The 20,372-nt window shown below is 44.3% G+C and overlaps 2 protein-coding genes across 11 annotated transcripts in view; one reads left to right on the forward strand and one right to left on the reverse strand.

The window, feature by feature from the left end:
* LOC111838046 (uncharacterized) lies at positions 1-10,793 on the reverse strand. Of its 6 annotated transcripts, none has more exons than XR_002836795.2 (15): positions 9,702-9,850; positions 9,323-9,472; positions 8,560-8,648; positions 8,104-8,200; positions 6,707-6,990; positions 6,438-6,601; positions 6,148-6,297; positions 5,895-5,975; positions 5,492-5,588; positions 5,333-5,391; positions 5,082-5,232; positions 3,861-3,948; positions 3,191-3,335; positions 970-2,807; positions 1-701 (listed from the first exon to the last, which is right to left on the reverse strand). XR_002836795.2 is itself a non-coding variant. In XM_072702236.1 (15 exons), exons 3-15 carry the CDS (start codon positions 9,440-9,442, stop codon positions 1,024-1,026), a joined length of 3,309 nt encoding a protein of 1,102 aa, XP_072558337.1. In that variant the 5' UTR covers positions 9,443-9,472; positions 10,196-10,374; positions 10,531-10,793; the 3' UTR covers positions 723-1,023. The 6 variants fall into 6 exon arrangements, 5 of the variants coding, with proteins under 5 accessions (XP_072558337.1, XP_023656375.2, XP_023656374.2 ...); XM_072702236.1 differs by lacking the exons at positions 1-701; positions 9,702-9,850 and adding exons at positions 10,196-10,374; positions 10,531-10,793 and having other exon boundaries at positions 723-2,807; XM_023800607.2 differs by lacking the exons at positions 1-701; positions 9,702-9,850 and adding an exon at positions 10,062-10,176 and having other exon boundaries at positions 723-2,807.
* Positions 10,679-20,372, forward strand: part of LOC111838048 (RAS guanyl-releasing protein 1-like) — a 17,949-nt gene continuing 8,255 nt past the window's right edge. The window contains exons 1-7 of one of the 5 annotated variants that reach the window (XM_023800613.2): positions 10,679-10,761; positions 11,454-11,723; positions 16,786-16,958; positions 17,902-18,007; positions 18,153-18,215; positions 19,592-19,723; positions 20,086-20,227. In XM_023800613.2, coding sequence (XP_023656381.1) covers positions 11,650-11,723; positions 16,786-16,958; positions 17,902-18,007; positions 18,153-18,215; positions 19,592-19,723; positions 20,086-20,227 — 690 coding nt within the window. In that variant the 5' untranslated portion in view covers positions 10,679-10,761; positions 11,454-11,649. Of the gene's footprint in view, positions 10,762-10,936; positions 11,075-11,245; positions 11,724-15,597; positions 15,749-15,793; positions 15,924-16,785; positions 16,959-17,901; positions 18,008-18,152; positions 18,216-19,591; positions 19,724-20,085; positions 20,228-20,372 lie in introns of those variants that run through there. The other 4 variants (XM_023800611.2, XM_023800612.2, XM_023800615.2 and 1 more) reach the window with 4 other exon arrangements.

A 20,372-nucleotide genomic window follows, 5' to 3' on the forward strand; every position in this document is an offset into this window, starting at 1 on the left:
AGGAGGAAAAAAAAAAAGCCAGAATAAAATTAGATACCATAGAAAATTACATAACACCAACTGCAGCTTCCGAGATCTTTCATAAATAAAAACAGAACATTGAATATTAAAGCTGCTTGCTGTGAAATATGTTTGAATTCCATAGTTTAAAAGGCTCACAGCCCTGCTACGTTGCAAACTTTGAACCCTGTAGTTCTCAAGTTCCCCACTAGATGGGATTACTGGTTTCAGTTTAACCAACAAGCGTTGGAGCTGGCGTGCAAGACTGTGTGTAAAGCCCGATTGCCCATTGTCTTACATAAATGAAGTGGGTATGAAATGTGCCATGCCTCAGAAGTATATGAAGGAGTACGTACTTTGCCAAGGGCTTTAAAGCATGGTGATTAAAAGCACTATTGAGGAAGAAAATGTATCTACTGTCTGCGAAGAATTCTGAACCTCAACAACCTTAAATCACAAGCAAGCTTGATTTTTCGCTCCAATATTGCTGTAATCTTTTTAAAGCAGAAGCCACGATACATTAAACGGTAGGGGGGGGGGGGGAAAGACTTCTGCTGCTTTCCACTTCCGATCTATGTGTGGAGAAGTACACGTCCTGGCAGAAAACTCATTTACACCATCTCCCCATAAGAGACAGCGGCTGCTGAATCCTTCCATATTTCACTTCTGTCATTCATGTTTTCCAAAGGAGCGATGACAGTCTGAAAAAGGCATATGAAAACAATGATTTAAAACAATTTATTAAGACCATTACAGGTGTATACTTAAAAAAGCACATATAATAAATAGCAGTAATAAAACATATTTACTACAAATAAAACTTTAAAATAAGACAGGAGTGAAATGAACTCAATCTGACAGTGTCTGTGACTGGACAGTCATTTTGATGAATAAATGTTTCTGTTGCTCATATTTATGTTCTCTTCAACAGAAATACAATAGATTACAAGGACAAAGAAAACCGCTCACAAGTTCTCAATGCACAGGAATAGTCCTTGAGCATTTTTCAGTAGACACTCATGTTCAGAGCTGCACAGGATCCCAGGTGGCAATGCGAATCTCAGAAACCGGCCAACGAGGAGAATCTCTATATCGCCTCCTGGGGGCAGGAATCTGTAACTGCAAGGCCGGTGAGGAGATGCCGGATTTGTCATCAGCGATACCCTTAGATGTCACATCAGTCGTGTCATCCGCAGACAAAGGTGGTGTGTAGTCAAAGCAGAGCTCATTCTGCAGAGGAGAGTCACCACGTGTTCTCATGTGCAGGGTGGAGCAGCTGCCCAAGTCTGGAGGTGGTGTCTGGCTCTCGTGGGTGGAGATGTACACGTTGCTATCGAGCCCATCGTTTACGTGTGCATCTGTACTGGGGTGCAGGAGAGTGACAGGGGAAAGGAGACAAAGAGGTCTGACTCGCTGCAGGAACTCCTGCTGGGAAGAAATGAAGGTTGGACACAGGACATCCTTGGGATTATCCAGCTGGGACTGCGACTGCAACTTCAGCGATATCTCTGGTTCTTCCGCTGACTCTGACCGGTTCAGATGAAGCTGTAACTCTAGACGCCGGTGTAGGTCCATCTCTTCTGGTGGTTGTTCCTGCCCTAGCGGCTGCCTCTGTGATCCCTGCTGCTTGGTACGGTAGTGCGGCATCTTGGCCACCTGTAGTCGCAGTTGCTCATGACTTGACAGTCTCTCTCCTCCCAGGTTGCGCAGCTGACGCAGCACGTCCTGCTCCTTCTCCCAGGGGCTGTGCTGCCCTCGGCGCTGGTGTTGCTGGGACTGGCCCTGAGGACGGGGTGGGGCAGGCGGCAGCCACTGTCGGTCTTGAGATGAATTTCCGGGTTTTGTTGGTCTCAGAAGCTCTGGACGTGGCGGCTGCTTCACGTCCGGCCTCTGCAGCAGGACGGACACTCCTTCGTGACTTATGGATCGACTGAACCTGCGTGCCCCCTGCCTACGCAGGCGGACTGGGCCCCTCGAACCAGGGGCCTGCGGTGCCTCCGGAGGTACGATGCCCTTCTGGGTGACAGTGGGGACAGTCAAAGCCCGGGACGCCCTCAGCCAACCAGTCAGCATGTTGAACCGGCGCACATGCTCAGCCACAGACAGGCGCTGGCTGGACTTTTTATAACCCTCATCCTCAGCAAGAGTTTCTGCCTCTCCAGCCTTCTTGTTCCTCTCTGGCCCTAGGCATTGCTCTAGCTTTAAGTTCGCCTGCCACTTCGCCCCTACTCCCGTATCTTCCAGCGTTAAAGCTGTACCGCTGCTCTGCAGCTGCCTTGCCGCATCCCCTGTGCTGTCAGGTACAGGGCAGTCACATTCATGGAAATCAGCACTAGTAAACTCTCTGCCTCCCTCCTCCTCCTCGTCCTCTTCCCCCCGACTAGCCGCTGGTCCAGCAGAGACATCAGGCAGGCTGATGGAACGCCGAGGTGGGCGGCTGGCCCTCCGAAAGACATCCGCACCCTGACACGGCACTCCCCGACTACAACACCCACAATTCTCCCTTTCGAACCCCTGCTCTTCTGCAATAGTCTGTATAACGGTCTCTTCAAGTATGACGCTGCTCTCCTTTACCGCGCCCCGCTCTGCTTCCCCTTCCGTCCTCATGACGGCACAGTGCACTCCAACTTCTCCATCGTTGGCTCCACTCTGGGATTTCGAATCTGCCTCTTTGACCAATCGCCCGCTGCCCGCTTCTTCTGGAGGCGGAGTCACCGGAGCATCTGTGCACAAGTAGTGAGAAGACTCTTTGGCAAAGCTGCAGTTCAGGAGATCAGGGTCACCGTCCACTTCGGTTTCCACTGCCGCTAGAAAGAGTCACAGGGTCCATCTTAGCATGAAGATTCATACAACCAGCTAAGAAGTAAAATCTGTCGCCCAGATGTAAACACTTCCTGGTTAGAATGTCTAATGATGTGGCAACATGAAAAAATGAAAATATACCAAATGACCGCCAATAAAATGCACAGGCAGTTTGATGGCAACATCAACAATATTCATTGGTTAGTAACTGAAGTGATAACCAAAAATAAATAGCTATGGAAAGATGGAGAAATATTGCATAAAAATTTGATTAAAATCAAAAGTCAAGACCCCGAGGATGACATTAACTGTTGAAAACTTGAAAGTGAAGTGTACATGCTGATGTAAAAACAGATTAAAAGTTGACCAACAATAAAATAATCCAAACCTTTTCCTGAAGCCTCAATCACAATTATGGGAATCTTAAATTGCACCGCCCCTTCAGCACTCATTGGCTCACTTGTACTGTCAATCACCTTTCCGCTACTTGTTAACCAGTTGTCAGCGTCACAGTCACTTGGTACAGCTGTATTCTGCAGATCAACAATGGCAGTGAATTAAACATACTGTCAAGAAACACAGACGGCATACTGATGCTACTGTTTACGAGTGAAATCTACAAGTGAATAATCATCTGGGCAATTTTAACTCTGCATTTTCACATCCCGTTTTAAAACACTGACATCAGTCGGCACCCAAACACCATATCAGATCTGCTAATATGAGCCACTGCTCAGAGGGCAACGATAAACACTGTTCACACGGCCGAGAGAGCTCATTAGCACCACACGTTCATGTGAACATTCGCTGGCAAGTAATCACACTAGAATTTGGGTAACCCCAAGGGGCGGTATCATAGCAGAAGGGTGCAGGGCCTGATGCAGCATAAAAGAAAAAGATGAAAAGATCAACACCAAGATGGCAACCACAAGTGGGTCAAGGCGCAATTACAAGATGATAAGTGACAACTCAGGAACCACGTGGTGGACCTGCTCCTAGTCAACCCCTCCCCCCGCCCCATACCCAAGTGAACTGAAACACAGAAGCTAGAGACGTACAGGGCTGCTCCAGCTGGCCAAAGTGAAGAAACGTAGTGACCTCCTCCTCCTCCTCCTCCTCTCCTCTCCATTCTCCTGAGCTGGGTACCTGAGATGCCAACAGCAGAGGTGGACATTTCAGCTTCAAAAAGTGAAAATCCAGACCAGGTTTTTATTTCAACCAACCAGTTCAACTGGTTGGTTAAAACAAAATCCTGGTCTGGATTTTTACTTTCTGGAACTGAAATGTCCACCTCTGACCAACGGCATATGGGTTAACACACTAAGACAAGCTGACATGGAAAATGCCCTGAGGAGAAAGACTACCGTATTTTTCGGACCATAAGGCGCACCTAGTTGTAGGGGAGGGAAATGAAGAAAAAAAAAATTCTGAACCAAATAGTGTCCTACAATATTTTACGTCAACCATGTACAGTGAACAGTAGTCAACAGCAGCATTAAGAACCATTATCACTGTTATTAACAAATTAAGTCAGTAAAAAACAAGTACAAAGAAACAAGGAGACACTTCAGTAACAAAAAAACTTTCATGTGTATGAATGATCCATTGACACCTGGCCATTGACACCTGGCCTCCCCCCTTTTATGGCGCTGATGGGGATGTATCTGGATCGTGTTTCACTGTTGCGTTGTTCACCAAATTACCACGCGAATGCGATTTGAATACGCGCTAATGCGGCTATTTAGAATGTGAATAGCGATCTTCGGGTGACAGCGGTACTACACGCCCCCGATGCAGGTAAAACAAAGTAAGGGGACATAGGTTAAATCGGCAAAAAATTAAACTAATTTTAAAACCTGTAATACTTCCGACAATGGACGTTTTGCAAAGACGACAGATTACGGATTTAGCCAGCGTTTTTTCATGATTCTACATTAAGATTTCAGCGAGAGAAACTGAAATAGACGCGAGAAGTACGCTGCGTCGCCAACTATGCATTCGACCCCAGAAGGTTAAAGCATGTGAGCAGAGCAATATTCGGACCATAAGACGCAGTGACTTATTCTCCCCTCTTTTGGGGGAGGAAAAGGTGCGTCTTATGGTCCGAAAAATACGGTAATTCAGAAACCTGTTGAGGGCACCATCACAGGTAGGCACCTAAAGATGTACTGGAGTGTAAACTGGAATTCAGAAAATCTAAAGAGAAAGAATATCCCATTACTGCTGAAGACAAACTTGTAGACGTTACACTAAAACTGCTGGCCGACAAGAAAAACAACCTCTGTGACTTTTTGATGCTCCTTCTCTGGCTCTTCTGCTTCTCTGACATGCCGGAGGACAACAAAGGTTCATGTTCGTCATTTCCCTCCGTTACGGAGAGGACAGACGAGAGACTAGGTGTGGGGCTTTGACTTGCCGTGGATTCAGAATCTAAGTGGGAGAGAATTCTCGAGCTGCTACGGAGTTGGCAGACAAAGGTTGTGAAACATTTAATCCATTGATTTATAAATATATATATATAAAAACTAACCATCTGTGCAGGACTGAATAACAGGCTTGCTATCCTCTCTCAGATCATGGATCGATCGTCTGCAGAACAACCACCATTAAAATGGAAATTGACAACCTAAACAATACAATCCTGAAGTTTAAAAATAAAATAGAGAGAGCAAGCAGAGGAAACAGGTACCTCTTTTTGGCAGATCCCACAAGCTCTGGAAGAGTGTCCTCAGTAGACTTTCTTTTGATGGTGCTGGTTGATTGGGACGTGGGCCTGATATGTTGGCCTAAGATGGTGGATAATAAGGGGAGGACCTGTAGAACATCTGGACTTTCCACAGTAAATTTTACTGCAGAGAGATCAGCAACTGGGAGAGTGTGCCGGAACCAGAGGACACTTTTCAAAGTAGTAAATATGGTTCCGGCTACATTTTCCACTAGATTCATTGATTTGACCCTATTACTTAGTTACTGTTTTAACAGTTAATTAAAACATAAATTGGTGCCACCTGGTGCAGTTTGGGATTGACAAACGGAATTGGTCACATACACAAAGTCCAAAATGTTATGAGTATGAAATGTTTCTCCCATACCCAGTATGTTGTCTGAGTGCTGAGAATGACCGTTTGGAGTGCGACCAGTTTTCAGTTTGCTCAGCGCCTCTACAAACATCTCTTGAGGCACAGAGAGAAGAAAATAACTGTTCAACATCCAAAATTAAACCAAGAAATAAGCTAATCCATCCATCTACATGGAAGCTATATGTACATCTATCCAAAATTAATAGTAAAGACCTTTAAAATGAAGTAGTCTACCCCCCCGCCCAAACTTTGTCAAAAATCTCACCTCCCACACTGCGCCTTCTCTGGCGCCTCAAGCTTCTGTATACGCCAAGTGCAGCCCTCTCATGAAAGAACAGCCCATCTGTAGGGGGCGTAGTACTGCCCGACTGAGGCATTGAGGACAATGACTCCATAATGGCTGGAGGAACAACCCCTATTGGATGCCCAGTATATAAAGGAAAAGAATAATGACAAAAACTGAACACGGCACAAAAGCAGGGTTTATTTATAAATCAAAGCCTAGGCGTAAGGTGATACCAGTGTCTTCCCATACTGGCCTGTCATTATGCTTACCGATGAGATCAGCATGCATGATGAGCACCTTGATGACCTCGGCCTGTCTGTCTAACAGCCTCCCCGTGCCCTCGGTCAGTTTGGAACCCACAGGCGGGCAGTGCAGCAGATTAGGAGTAATAACCAGAGCGAGGTTACCGACCTCCATGCGATTCTCGCTGCATCTGAGGGCCAGAAAGCAGTGAATAGAGAAACAAAGAGTATGAGCGGGGAGGAAACATACAGGCGTGCATGGGGAGAAAAAAACAAACGATGTAGCACACACAAACCTCTTAGCGGTGTTCCTCAGGAAGGTGCAAAAATACCTAAGAGCACGAGCCTGGGAGGCTGGGAACAGAGCAGTGACCATCAAAACGATTCTGTCTCGTTCGCCATCTTGGAACCCGTCAGCCTCTAGGCCTTGAGCACGAAACAGCACCCCCTGCAGCTCAAAGGGTATGAGTGGAGTGGGCAGCTCACGCAGGAATTGCTTTAACAGGGTGGCTACATCGCAAGGTTGCAGGGCAGCAGAGAGCGGAGGTGAGAAGACTGGGTCACCATGCTCCAGAGCAGCCTGAAAAGACACAAGAAAAGCCCAGAACTGAAACAAAGCTGATGCTAAATTCCAAATTATTAATGAAGTAAAATTTTTTAAATACCTTCTGAATTACTTTTTGCAGCATAACCAAAATAAATGACACCTTATACTGCAATGTGCAAAAGTTTTACTGTCGTACATTTCTGGCAAATTCACAAAAAAAAATAAGTATCAGCTGAAGGTCAGTTACTTTCAGTCATTTCTCTACTCAGACTGTCACTAAGGTCTTCCGGTCTTGTGAAATGTACAGGCAGGAGTGTTGCTTAAGGTTCTTAGTCACAAAATTCAGAAATAATGCAGCAGATAGATAAAAAAATGCAAATGTTTACTTACACTACAGGAACAAGTACAAAGAATTTGACAGAGTAGCTCTACATACAACACAAATGGAGTGACGAAGTAGAATGCTTCTTAGTGGTGCCTTGTACCATCAGAACCAATTCTGTGTTTGCATTTTTCCCCCTTTTTGAATGATTCCCATGCTAACCCTCGAGCAGGAATGTCAAACTCCAGTCCTGGAGGGCCGGAGCCCTACACATTTTTTTGGGTTTCCCCTCATTCAACACACAGTTCAACTCTGTGCACCTCCTTGTGCTAATTACCACACAGCTCTTGAACTGAATCATTTGCAGTGGTACAGGGAAAGAACTAAGCTACAGAGGACTCCGGCCCCCCAAGACTGGAGTTTGACACCCTGTGCCCTAGAGCACCTGTTCCACGGAGGGCCGGTGTGGGTGCAGGTTTTTGGGAGAGCCTCTCCATCAGCCGATAATAAAACAGTGGTTCTCAACTCCAATCCTGATCAGTTGGCTGATTGAGAGGTCATCCCAAAAACCCACACCAGCCCTCCATGGAACAGGTTCCCCACCCCTGCCCTAGAGCACCTGTTCCACGAAGGGCCGGTGTGGGTGCAGGTTTTTGGGAGAGCCTCTCCATCAGCCGATAATAAAACAGTGGTTCTCAACTCCAGTCCTGATCAGTTGGCTGATTGAGAGGTCATCCCAAAAACCCACACCAGCCCTCCATGGAACAGGTTCCCCACCCCTGCCCTAGAGCCTCCTGCCCTGCCTCCCTACCCCGGGATGTTACCCTTAAAGAGCGGATGCGGCTCAGGGAACCAGTTTTCCTGAAGAGACCCTCTGTGTGAAGATGGAGTGACAGAAACGCACAGGAGTCCACCAAGAATCTGAGAGATAAATACATGTTTGGCAATCATATTAGAAATCATTTACGCGGAATTCTTAATGTGATATTTTTCATATAGATTGCATGTGACGCAACTGAATTTTATTATTTCCAAGGAAGTCAATCCTTTTAATGCATGCAACATATTTATAATATGTATACACACACACACACACACACATCGCCATTCATTCATCCATCCATCTTTCATAACCTCTTAACATGTACAGAGTAGGACAGAGCCTATCCCATAAAGCACAAGGTAAGGTATACCCTGGACGTACATTGTATTATTTCCAATCAACACCAAATTACTGTTGTAATTAGTAGGCAGAATTGCATTAAGTTCGGTTTACATACTTCGGAACGAAGCCCCCTACTTCCGGCAAGTGACACTGCGGTAGCGAAACCAAGTCGCGTCCGAAGGCAAAGGAGACGCCGCGACTCTCCTGATGGAGACGGCAGGTTTATGTCAAAGACGAGGCAAAACTTCTCTTAAACCTACAGCTAAATATATTAACAAAATATTTGTCTTGTTTGAAAATGTTGCTGCAATGGTTTCAAATAACTTAAAGACATTCAACAAAATCGATTACCTTAACTTACAGACAAAATTAGAAAGCAATTACAGGGTTTTAAGTGTATGCAACAAGGCTTAAAATAACTTCGAGCAACTACTTCCAGAATATATTCCACACTAATTACAACAAACAAATCTACAACCATCAAAAAGTGATTTTGCTCCTTATAGGTTATTAATAATAGACTGATGAAGACGACGGCACTTGACCCCTGTTTGATACATGGGTGAAGGTCTATGTAATATTAGGGTTGCCAACTCTCAGGCACTTACGCTTTCCGACAAGAAATCTTACGGCAGATCTATTTTATTCCATTATAAACCTATTTACAAGGTAATACAACTCTTACATGCATGAAAATGCATGTTCATGCGTGTGCAGACTGTCTCGGATTGAAAATCTCACTCCAGCCAGCTGACCAAAGTTGGCAACCCTGTAATATCTTGTTTCGTTCGAAACAGTTATAACAGCAGGAACGTTATGAATGAAAGTTATGCTGCCACTGGAGAGCGAACGGAGGGAGCCGCTGCTCCAAAGCGCACCTGCCTGGCGGCGTCGCCGCTGTTCAGGAAGCTCTTCCAGTTCTTCACCCGGATTCCGGCCCCTTTCAGGGCGCCGATTACAGCGCAGATGCGCAAACGCTCCTCAGGTAAAGCCGGCATGGCCGCAGACGAGGAGCATCGGGCCTCCTCCTCCGTTAAAAAGGAAATGAATAAATCGATAAAAAAATTTATGAAAATGTGTATTGGCTTACACACAACTGATTGGTAATGTCACAGGTAGCTACAGAATGCAAAAAAACACTAGTGGTTTGCGGTTAACGTTGCAGGTTAAATAAGCGAAATGAAGATTCGCAATGTATTAAAATGTACAGTCTTGAGCCAGCTAATGGTAATTAACGAAAAAAACGCTGATATTTACCTAAGTGTATCTTTACTGGTGTCGGGCCTTAGGTGCATAGGAAGCAAATGAATCTAAAACAAGTTGAACGGCTCGGCTGCGAAGCATTTCTTCGACATTGTCAGATAACCGGCACCGAGGCCAATTAGAGGCCCCATTATTATGGTAGCTCTGCGTCCCACCCTCAGGTTCTACTTCCGGTCATTTCCACGCGCATTCCGCGTGTCAGTGTTCGGCGATATCAATCAACATTGTTTGCGGCAATGTTTTCCAAATGGGTCTTTCACCTTTGTTCAGTGTGTAATTCTATAAACCTATTTGTCACTAAGCAAGTATTATTTTATTATCTATTTAACTTTAGCGGTGTCATATGTCACTTACCTGCAGGTGAAAAAGCCCAGCACTTAATTTTGATCACAAGAGAACGTGAAACCGCCAAATGGCTCACAAAAGTTATTAAAATCACATCCATGCACATCTTAATGGCGTACATAAACACAAACACATGTTTTTACATGTTTTAGCAAAACAGTTGCTCCTGTTTTCTTCCTCTAACTCCTCTTCTCCGTGCAACAATTAAGTCTTTGAATCCCGGTGTCCAGCTGCACAGTCTGGGATCAAACCCCTCAGACAGTAACTGACTGTGCAGGCGAAAGGATAAAGAAAAGGGAAATTGGGTGGGGGCGAAGCCAAACTGAAGGGGATGTGAGGGGGGAGACGCCAGTTAGACTGAGCGGCAGATTGAAATAAAAATGGACACCTGTTAGACCATCTTTCAATAGCCATTTATAAAAAAATAATTAAAAAAAAATGTGATGTAAGAAAACCTGCTATTTTGTTTCCCACTTACTTTAATGTTTTCCACTAAACAAACTTTTAAATCAACTTTTCTCCAACATGGGTCCTTTTGAGTGCCCTTTAGTTTTAAATAGCTGATCCCATCCTTTGCGTTAATTCTAATGAGTGCTGGGCTGAGATCGCCAGAATTAAAGAATATAAAAACGACCTCTTTGTGGCACACTAATATTGCAACAGAGTCAAATGAACCAAATAAGAAGAGCGTGTATACAAAAACCACATGGTGAGTTATCTGCCGTTAGAGATGAGCACACCGCTGCGCACCACACAGCACGGCCGCCCGGCCGTTGGAACTGGCACGCGCCAGCAGAGCTGCATGTTGACACCTGCCACAGCCCCAGGCTCGCTACTGATATTAGCAATAACAAATGGGTGATGATATTAAAAACAAATTGTGGATTTCATTTGCGGTAATTGGATGTTTCAAAGTAGCTAAATTAGTCCCTGGTTCTTTTATGGCCGTGTGCCTTGTGGTTCACTACGAAGCAAGAGTCTTTTCCGTTAACTGAATAAAGTCGGTGGCAGTGTGGACTTTCGTAAGTTTTGTACGGGTGACTTTGAATTGTAAATAATCCAAATCTGACTCTTAGTTAAAACAAGTTAAACTAACGCTCGCTCGCTCTCTCTCTCTCTCTCTCTCTCTCTCTCTCTCACACACACACACACACACACACAAACTGCCCCCTCCCCGATTTTTCTGTCTTACTCTCTCTCTCTAATGACAGTTCCCTTATCTCTCAGAACCAGTTCCTCTATGTAAGGGACTTGTATGTTCTGCTTAAATGAATAGTCTGTTGTATTTAAAAATTTGTAAATATTTCTTTTGCTTTCATTCTTTTTGTTTCCTATAGCCTTGTGTTAACCACTTAAGTGCATTCTGTCTGTTTTCGCTTCATGGTTGAACAAATCTGGCAGCCACTAGAGCTGCTCATCCAGGATCCCAGAGCAGCATCTGAACCAGAGCAGGGCTGATCTCAGACCTGCATGTGACATCTGCTCTCCAGGCATTCCGAGCAGGATCGGGTCTGTTACCAATACAGTAACGACCGATACACGGAGATAGCCAGAAGTCAACCAGTCATGGACCTCTAGGGCACAGGAACAGTAACTGATGCCTTCTCAAGAGGACACAAGGAGGAGAAGAGAGGCGTGTAAACTCGCAATGAATCGCAAAGAGGCCAAGAGGTATTCTTCTGTTATTTTGTATTGTTCCGTATCATATTGTATTGTATTGTGCTGTCTCTCAGCACTTGTCATTGTGGCATTGTTTTCGGTAAGTGTTCCTGCGTGTGTGTCTGTGTGTGCGTGAAGACCATGCAGTTGCTGCATTTTTGCAGTGTGTCCTTGTGGTTATCTGTCTGAGCGTGTGGTTTTCGAGTTTCATGTTAAGTAAAGGGAACTTTTCTGCTGTGCTCTCCAGTGCGACAAGGTGTAAAAACAATGCTGAATAGATATTTCTGCTTAGCTTAATGCAGTGTGCAGGCCCTCGTGTGAATGTTACCCCGTTAAGTGTTCAGTTTGTGGAATTGTGTCCTTATTCTTCAAGGTGATTTTCCTTTCAAGGACTGCAGTGACACATGTGTAGCCCACACAGAAGGGTGTAGTGGTATTTGTGTTGTTTGTCCCTCTGTGTGTTGATGTTTTCAGCATGTCCTGCTTCGTTATTCTCAACACGTTCCAGTTTATTTTTATAAAAATATGCCACTTAATGGTTATGTGTGAATAAGATTTTCAAGTGAAGAAAGCACCTTTCAAAAGGTGAATGTGCTTTCGGTGTAGACATTTGTACTGTGTTTTTTTTCGACCGTCTTACTGATGAGCCGATTGCTTACTTGGTGAGCTGAGTTGGTGGTGAGTCAAAATGTGATAGTGAAACTTTACTGTATAGTCTTAGTTGATATGATTAAGTACAACAGTGTGCTAGAGCAAGGGATTGATAGCTAGCCTTTGTAATGTACATACACTCAGAGGCTAGTGTGGATTGATATTACACGTAACTCTCTACCCAAATTAGCAGGAAACAGAACAAATGGTCATTATATCAGTCCTTGTCCCCAGTCACAGGAGTTAGAATTTGGGCTAAATTTATTTACACTAATTACTGGAGCATTTTGTTGACATCCTCATTTTGCCTGGATCCACGGCCAATGAAACATTTTTACAACTTAACCTATTTTGCAGCATATCTGTTCTTGGGTAATATTTGTATTCTTCATTTAATAACCAAAGAGTCACACACAAAGAAAGGCCCTTTACACTGAGGAACTAAAGAACAATGCTCCTAAAACTCACACAAAACCTGACTGTCATACATTTCGAGGGAGTGGTCTGATTTGCCATACACCACAGTCCTGTGTCTAATAATACAACCCTGCTTAGTTACTTAAGTGGATAAGAGGATAATGGGCTACATTATGTATATGTATCAGAATAAGACTAATAGATTAACAACTAATAGATTTAAGCCCAGATCTATTGTATTATACTGCATTGTGTTTAGTATTGAAGACAATGCAAACTTTTTTTGGCTAAAAGTTAACAGAATTATTTTAGAAATATATACCTCTCTGTGAACATTTGAAATGTTAATGTCTTATTATTTTACAAGGCATTCCAAATAATTTGTCAGTGTACAACTCTGTGGTACTTTGTGTCATCGTTAGGGGGTCCCATAACGTGTCTGACCTAGATAACTGTGGTTCTGCTGTAGATGCTAACATTCAACAAAAGGAAGAAAATAGCCAATTGTAAGTAAACCAGTCAAATTCCAAGAGGACAGAGGCACAAGGCTGCTGTTGAAAATCCAGACAAGTGCGGATGCTCCAGCTGAGTTGGTTCAGAAACAGCTGGATTTGGAAGCCGTGCATTTTAGGGTTAGTGAAGCCCTTCCCGTAAAGGGTGCAATGCGGTGGATGTGGCCGCGGCTTGTTGCTGACTTTGGCTTAAGGCTCAATGGCCTGATTGTGCGAACACTCAGTTCTCTGAGGGGAAAGAGAGTGAGAGATTCACACGCAAACAATTTGGCATCAATTAATCAATTAACAAGAGAAAGGAAGGGAATTTGCATGCCCTCAGTTTGCGCCGCGAGAGGACGTTGGGGGGATTAAGGCAGATAGGCAGGGGGACAGGCCTGGCCTTAGAGCCGCCGTGTGAAAGAGCTGTGTAGTTAGAAAGGAGAGGGGAGGTGAGGGGGGACGGGGGGGGACGGGCGACAGCCAATGAAAAAGGGATGCTTTGTTTTCTGAATGAAATAAAAAGAGGATGGAAGACGAGATGAAAACACTCGTAAAGGACACTAAGAGAATGTGGAAATGGATGGCAGCTGCATCTGCCAAAGTCCCTGACCAAATCAAGCGGTCAGGTGGGAAAGTGTTTAAACTGAGCACATTTACACAGAGGCAATCATTTATTTTTCAGATGTCCCAGATTTTAAATATCCTTCCATCCATTCATCCACCCCTCCTTCCATGCATCTTCCATCACTGCTCATCCAGGTCTAAGGTCATGGTGAGCCCGGGGACACCCTGGATGAGATGGCAGTGCATGGTAGGGCGGGCAATGCATGTTGTAATGATTGCACTGCCCGTGCATATGCGTGAGAATTGCGTATGCTTGGGCATGGCGTGACAGATACGCAAAGACTTTCTACGAATGAGCAAGGGTTTCAAAATAGACTTGACTCATCTACAGTGTGACGGTGTTTTTTTTTTTTTAAATCTTTTAACCATTTTCGTTATTCTCTTCTCTAAGGCCCAGGATGGAAGCCTGGACAGGTGATTATGTGTGTCTCTGTGGGTTAGGATGCCATGCACGCGATTGGTTGTTGGTTCAAATCCTATGGTCGGTAGAGTGATTTCACTTTTGGCCCTTAGCCCCTCTTCCTCCCAAGACTGGCTGACCCCACAATTGTGCTATGGATAAGAGAATCAGCTAAATAGTTAAAAGTCTAAATAGCTAAATATTTAATGCTGAAGAACACTGGCTGCTTGTGCCCTCGTATTGGCCCACCAAAAAAAGTGGAAATGAAATCCTACAACCCAATATAATTATTGTCTGGATTATTGCACAATATTTCCACCATGGGCCCTGATCACATAAAATTTTTCCCATGGGCTTTGTGTCACCTGCCAGATTTTGTGACAAGGGGCCAAAGTTTTAAGACTGTACTCCTGCTTTCCTGTACTAACAGCCTTTGCTATTATTTGACTGGTTCGCCATCCTGTTAATGAGATTAACTTTCCATATACGTGAGCTTGGCCTGATTTTTATCAAATTTCTCATGTTCATGTCAGGACTAGTGAGAAAGAATTTTGAGTCTAGATCGCATGGTTTAACCGGTAAAACTTTTTTTAATTGTGAATTTTAGGTAGAACTTTTGGTATTCACTGTCATTTTCATCTCAGTCAGGATAATTTAGGCCTGTCTCATCCAGAGCATAAGAGAAAAAAGATCTAACAGAGTGCTGGATAAATTAGTAAATTCTAGAATAGATTTGGTGGGCTATCGTGTAGTTGTGTGTACTCACTGTGGTTTATTGTGCCCCATCCTGATATAAATTCTTAACAGAGCATGGCCGAGCTCGACAGCATGTGCTTTTATTGGGCTGTCTGATGGATGCATTCCTGTTTTTGGTTTCACCCTTAGCATAAATAAAAAGGTAAGACACATGTTGGTAAAGATCTGACAGTAATAGCAGCATCTAGGAGGTGAGGTTGGGGGATCTCATTGGGCTTCTCAGTGACAGTACACGGGAATATACAGCCAAGAGACTTGCCCAAGTAAAGCCATTTCCTCTACCTGATTTTTATCTATGTCTACATGTGTGACTGTGTATGTGTGTACATATTCGGGATGTGAAAGTGTGTACTAAGCAACAATTTGGGGAGAACTGAAAATAAGCATTTTGTCTGTGTGTGTGTGTGTGTGTGTGTGTGTGTGTCTGCAAGAAAGAAGCTCAAAGCGAGGGTGTGGATTCTTGGTCAACGCGTGTGTGGTTCTGGACATTCTAAGAAGTCACCACCACTTCTCTGAAGCCGCTGTGCTTCCTGTTCCTTCTTAGCTTACCCAGAGTGACATCAAGCCGTAACTGCTTATCATTGGAGCTGGTCCACTTCAGAAGAACAAGCGGACGCACATGCTTCCTACTGGCTCTGTCTCTATGCCAGACCAGAATGCCGCTAACAGGCACAGACAAGCGGCTGCGTAAGGCAGTAAGCACCAGAGCTCAAGCAGGGGTAGCTCTCCGATTGCAGCGGCATTACAGAAGTATCAGAAAACTCTGAAGGCAACGGCTTCAGCTTTATCTTACACATCAGCTGCTGATGGCAAGATGAAAAACTGTGCTCTTCTAGTGCAACCTCGTTTTAGACATTGCCGAGTCACAGGGTGCGTACACGCCCGTGCCCACACACACTACGCACTCAGGACAACCAAGGAGCACTTTAAAGATCACGTAATACTAGCCGTGCGTTAAGCTTACATTTTTCACCAGCACAACAGAAAGCAGGTCGCCCCCATCAAACACATCACATGATATTCTCAACCAATAGGAGCCCTGCATGTTTTCTGATGGTTATCTTGCTGTATAAGTCATTGCTCGGTGGAGACCTCTGAAACAAACGGGTTAAGATCAAAGCAGCTGACCTGCAATATGTTTATGACACATCAGTACACCGAGTACCAGTCCATTCTGGCCTAGTCCGGGACTCCACCTAGTTATGAAATACAGCATTTTTTTGAAAGTCTTAGGCAGTCAAAGAAAATGATGTTTAAATTATCATCATGTTGGTGTAAATCTATAATTTTACGTCTGTCAAAGTTTGTCAGCTTAAGCATTTCAAAACTTCTCATGAAATGGCGCCAGTATTTGAATCAACCACCCAATACATAGTGTATTTTTTGACTCGACCACAACCACACCATGATTTGGCTAGTGAGCTGGTGGTGAAATGTAACAAATACATGGAATGGCTGGGGTGCCCCTGAGGAGAGGTTTGGGAACTGAAGCGCCGCGCGGCTAGATATCAGTCACTTTTTTTCGGGACAAAAGAACTTCTTATTAGTTTTTATTGTGCTACTATTATTTTAATGTTAAATTGTGTTTTTGTTCTTAACAAATCTACACTTACTACCCAGATAAATAACATTTCTTTGACTGCCTAAGATTGTTGCACAGTACTGAACCTGAGTGATTGTTTTGATATTAAGTGTTTGGCCTGTTTGACGTCATGTCTTCTCTCTTTTGCAGGAAGTCTGCCCATAGCCCAGGTGGGGTGAAATGTCAAAGGGCCGCACTGACTCGGCGAATGACTTGCCCCAGCGCTTCGGAGATAAGCAGAGCTCTGCTCAGCCCCTCCCACGGCTACCTGACCCGTGCCCTGAGCCTAGACGACCTCATCCAGCATTGTCTTCTCTGCTTTGGTGAGCACCAGGGGGTTTGCACGCCAAGCGTGGCCTCCAGAACCACTCAGCGTTCACTCTCATTTTCCTTCTGATTACATCTAAACCAGTGTTTCCCAGTCCAGGCCTCAGGGACCTGCAGACAGTTCAGAGACTGTCTGCAATGTGAAAATCCCACAAAATCACAACGCAAAAGGAGAGACTGAAGAAATGAAGGGATTAAGTAGGATGTGGCTCAGGTCCTGGCCTTTGACCCTTTAGATCAGTGTTCCCCAGTCTGGTCCTTGGGGACCCACAGACAGTCCACTTTTTTTGTGTCTGGCAGGGAGCTGGGAGGGAGGAAAGATGTGGACCGTCGATAGGAAGAATATTAATCTCTTCTGTCTCTCCTCCTGCATTGTAATTTTCCTGATTTCCACAATCCTAGTGTCTGCCATCCATGTTTTAATGAATTTAGTGGTGTTGTCTAAGCAATTGTCAATAAAGTAAGATATGATACAGAGAGACTGCATATTAACAAACACTCATTATGTATGGTGTGATCTTGCCCTATCCGCTACACCCTCTTCCGTTAATGCAGAAAACTCGCATTCATATCATGATTTTGCGTTGTCTCTCTCTGGGTCACCGTGCTGTGCAGTTCCACTTCATATTACCCATGATGCTCGTCACCCAGCACTGTGGGACCACTTTGCTGTCTATGTCAATTGGCTCCTGTACATGAATCCGCAGTACAGTCATGAAAGTCATTTTGCGCCTGAGTGACCTGTCTATGCGATCTAGTGTAGCTCTTCTATATCAATGTTTCTGAACCCGGTCCTTAGGGACCCCCAGACAGTCCATGTTTTTGCTCCTACTGGGAGCTGGGAGGGAAAAGAAAGGTGGACTGTCTGAGGCCCCAAAAAGGCCAGTGAAAAACACTGTCCTGTGTGCTGTAACCTGTGGTTGTGATGTCGTGCTGCAGACTCGGAAGGAAAGCTCAGCAGGAGTTCCCAGCTGGTCCAAATGACCTTGATGATGCACAACTGGGTGGTGCCTTCCCACGTCTTTGCACAGAAGCTGGTCTCTCTATATCCTCTTCATTCTGGTGCTGAGTATATTATTGTCTTCTTTTGCATATATGCTGTGTGTATGCATGTGTGCGTCTGTGTGTGTGTGTAAGAAAAGATCTTGCACAATGGAGATATTTAATTTGTTATTCCTTGACTATCTTACTTATAAGGACTGCCCTGTGGACAGTAGAGGGCAGCGGCGTGCACAAATATGCCATTTTATCAGGTCAGTGCAGCTTACTAAATATAAACAATTTAATTTTTAAGGCATACATCATCTCCACTGCACCAGTTGTTTTATTAAATGTGCATATGTATCCACACACTCGCCCTCTCCCTACCTGCAAGCATGGATATCTACCCCAAAATAAAACTTGTCCTACCTGTACTGCAGGGACTGGCAGGATTAAGAGACAGACAAGATACACTGTGTACTTTACATCTGAGAATTACATTTACATTGCATTTGTATATGCATCGGATTTGGATGAAATTTGCATATTCAGGGGAATAGCAGAGAAAGGGCCGAGTATTTGGCACTTAGAAACCTGGGTGAATTTAGATGCTTATTTTGCTCATTTGGTGATGTCAAAAGAGCTCTTCTATTTGTAGTTATCTTTTGGATTCTTGGATTGTTTGTTTTCTTTACAGTACAGTGCAAAATAATATGTATTTGCATGTGTATATATTAGCCTCGTCGACTTAGATAAAAATAGGAGGCTTGTGTTTTATGGTAAATCTAAGTGTGATCCCAGCATGTGCTTAGAGTCTGAGGTGTGTAATTCAGAGCTGAGCTAAATGTCCGCCTGGACATTTCAGCCGGCTGCTGCACACACTTTCAGCCGGACGACTGGGCTGAGGTAGCATTCCACCATTTCTGAGATGATCGCTAGCTTTACCGTTAGGGGCTGGTTGTGGAGGTACCTCATACTTCCGGACATGTATGTATGTGGTATCGATAAAAACAAGAAAAAAAAGGGTAACATGACATCCTGTACTTAATATTCTCAGATAAGGTGGTTGCCAGTCACTTTATTTAGATAAAAGGAGTATTAATAATTTAAATAAAATTTGAAAGTTTAGCCAGGCCAAGGACTATTCATAATGTGATGTTTCAATAACACTGATAATATGTAATTCTTACATAGTTAATGTGTTTTAATTACAGAGTTTTTAACCATAACAAGTTGCTGTTTCATATCAGTACGAATGAAGGACATGATATGTAATATATATGACATCAGAGATGGAAAGTTCTGGTCCAGAAAGTACAAATCCAGACCAAGGTTTTGTTCCAACCAAAGCATAAAGAGACACAGTCACACAATATTGAACTGGTTGGCTGAAACAAAACCCTGGTCTGGATTTGTACCTTGTGAAGTTGAACTTTCCACCTCTATATGATATACACACAGTGAATCACTGAACATACCTACCATTCCCACCCCCCATATAAGCTTGTATTGTGCATAGTTACCCGTCATGGTCGGACTGCCCATCAGGGACCCCCCCCCCCCCCCCCCCCCCAGAACCTCTGACACAACCCGAATATCCCCTTTCACATCCCATTACCAATACTGGTCACCCACTCCCTTGTTACAGGCAGTGGATTACGAAGTTCCCAGATGTGTTTGAAGCTGACCCCTTGCTGGAGAGGGTGATGAGTGACCTGTGGACCCTAGTAAGGAAAGAGGGGGAGGAGATGCACCAGCAGCTGATTGACACATCCTGCCTGTAAGTGAAGAGCAGCCTTAACGTCCTGCTCGGTTTGCCCAAGGGGTGACACGTGATATGGCAACATGACCGCGGCGAGCCTGTATCTTGTGCACATGTTGACAAAACAAAGGCCTCAAACGGAAAAAAACACTTCGGGAGAGTTGGATAGTCTAGCAATACACCTCCTGCCTGGACAGCAGTAGGAGGAAGGTGATGTGCAACAGGAAATGATAGTAAATAATGGTTCAATTAGACCGTGTGTCATCAGAGAAGTACAAACCAGCACTGACTGATTGACTGTATGTGTCAATGTTCCTAGAAGCCCTCAGATCTTTGTGTTTTGCGTTAATCTTCACACCCCACCCCGCTCTTCTCCTCAGTAACGCCCCAGTGCCTCCATCCCTGGCCCCTTCTCCCTCGATGAAGAAGCGGAAGGTGTCTCTCCTCTTTGACCACATGGAGCCAGGAGAGCTGGCGGAGCACCTCAGCTACCTAGAGTTTGAAAACTTCCGCAGCGTCTCGGTAACCAGTCGCGTGGGAAGCAGTGTTACCGAATTCAATTTTTATTTGAAACCCAGCTTGGTTTTAGTTCATTTTCATTAACTATTCATTTAATTTTTATTTTAAAGATATATTTCTGTTTAGTTTTTCTATATTTTAGTTTCAG

The sequence above is a fragment of the Paramormyrops kingsleyae genome, chromosome 18 (assembly GCF_048594095.1).
Source record: "Paramormyrops kingsleyae isolate MSU_618 chromosome 18, PKINGS_0.4, whole genome shotgun sequence".
Lineage (NCBI taxonomy): Eukaryota > Metazoa > Chordata > Actinopteri > Osteoglossiformes > Mormyridae > Paramormyrops > Paramormyrops kingsleyae.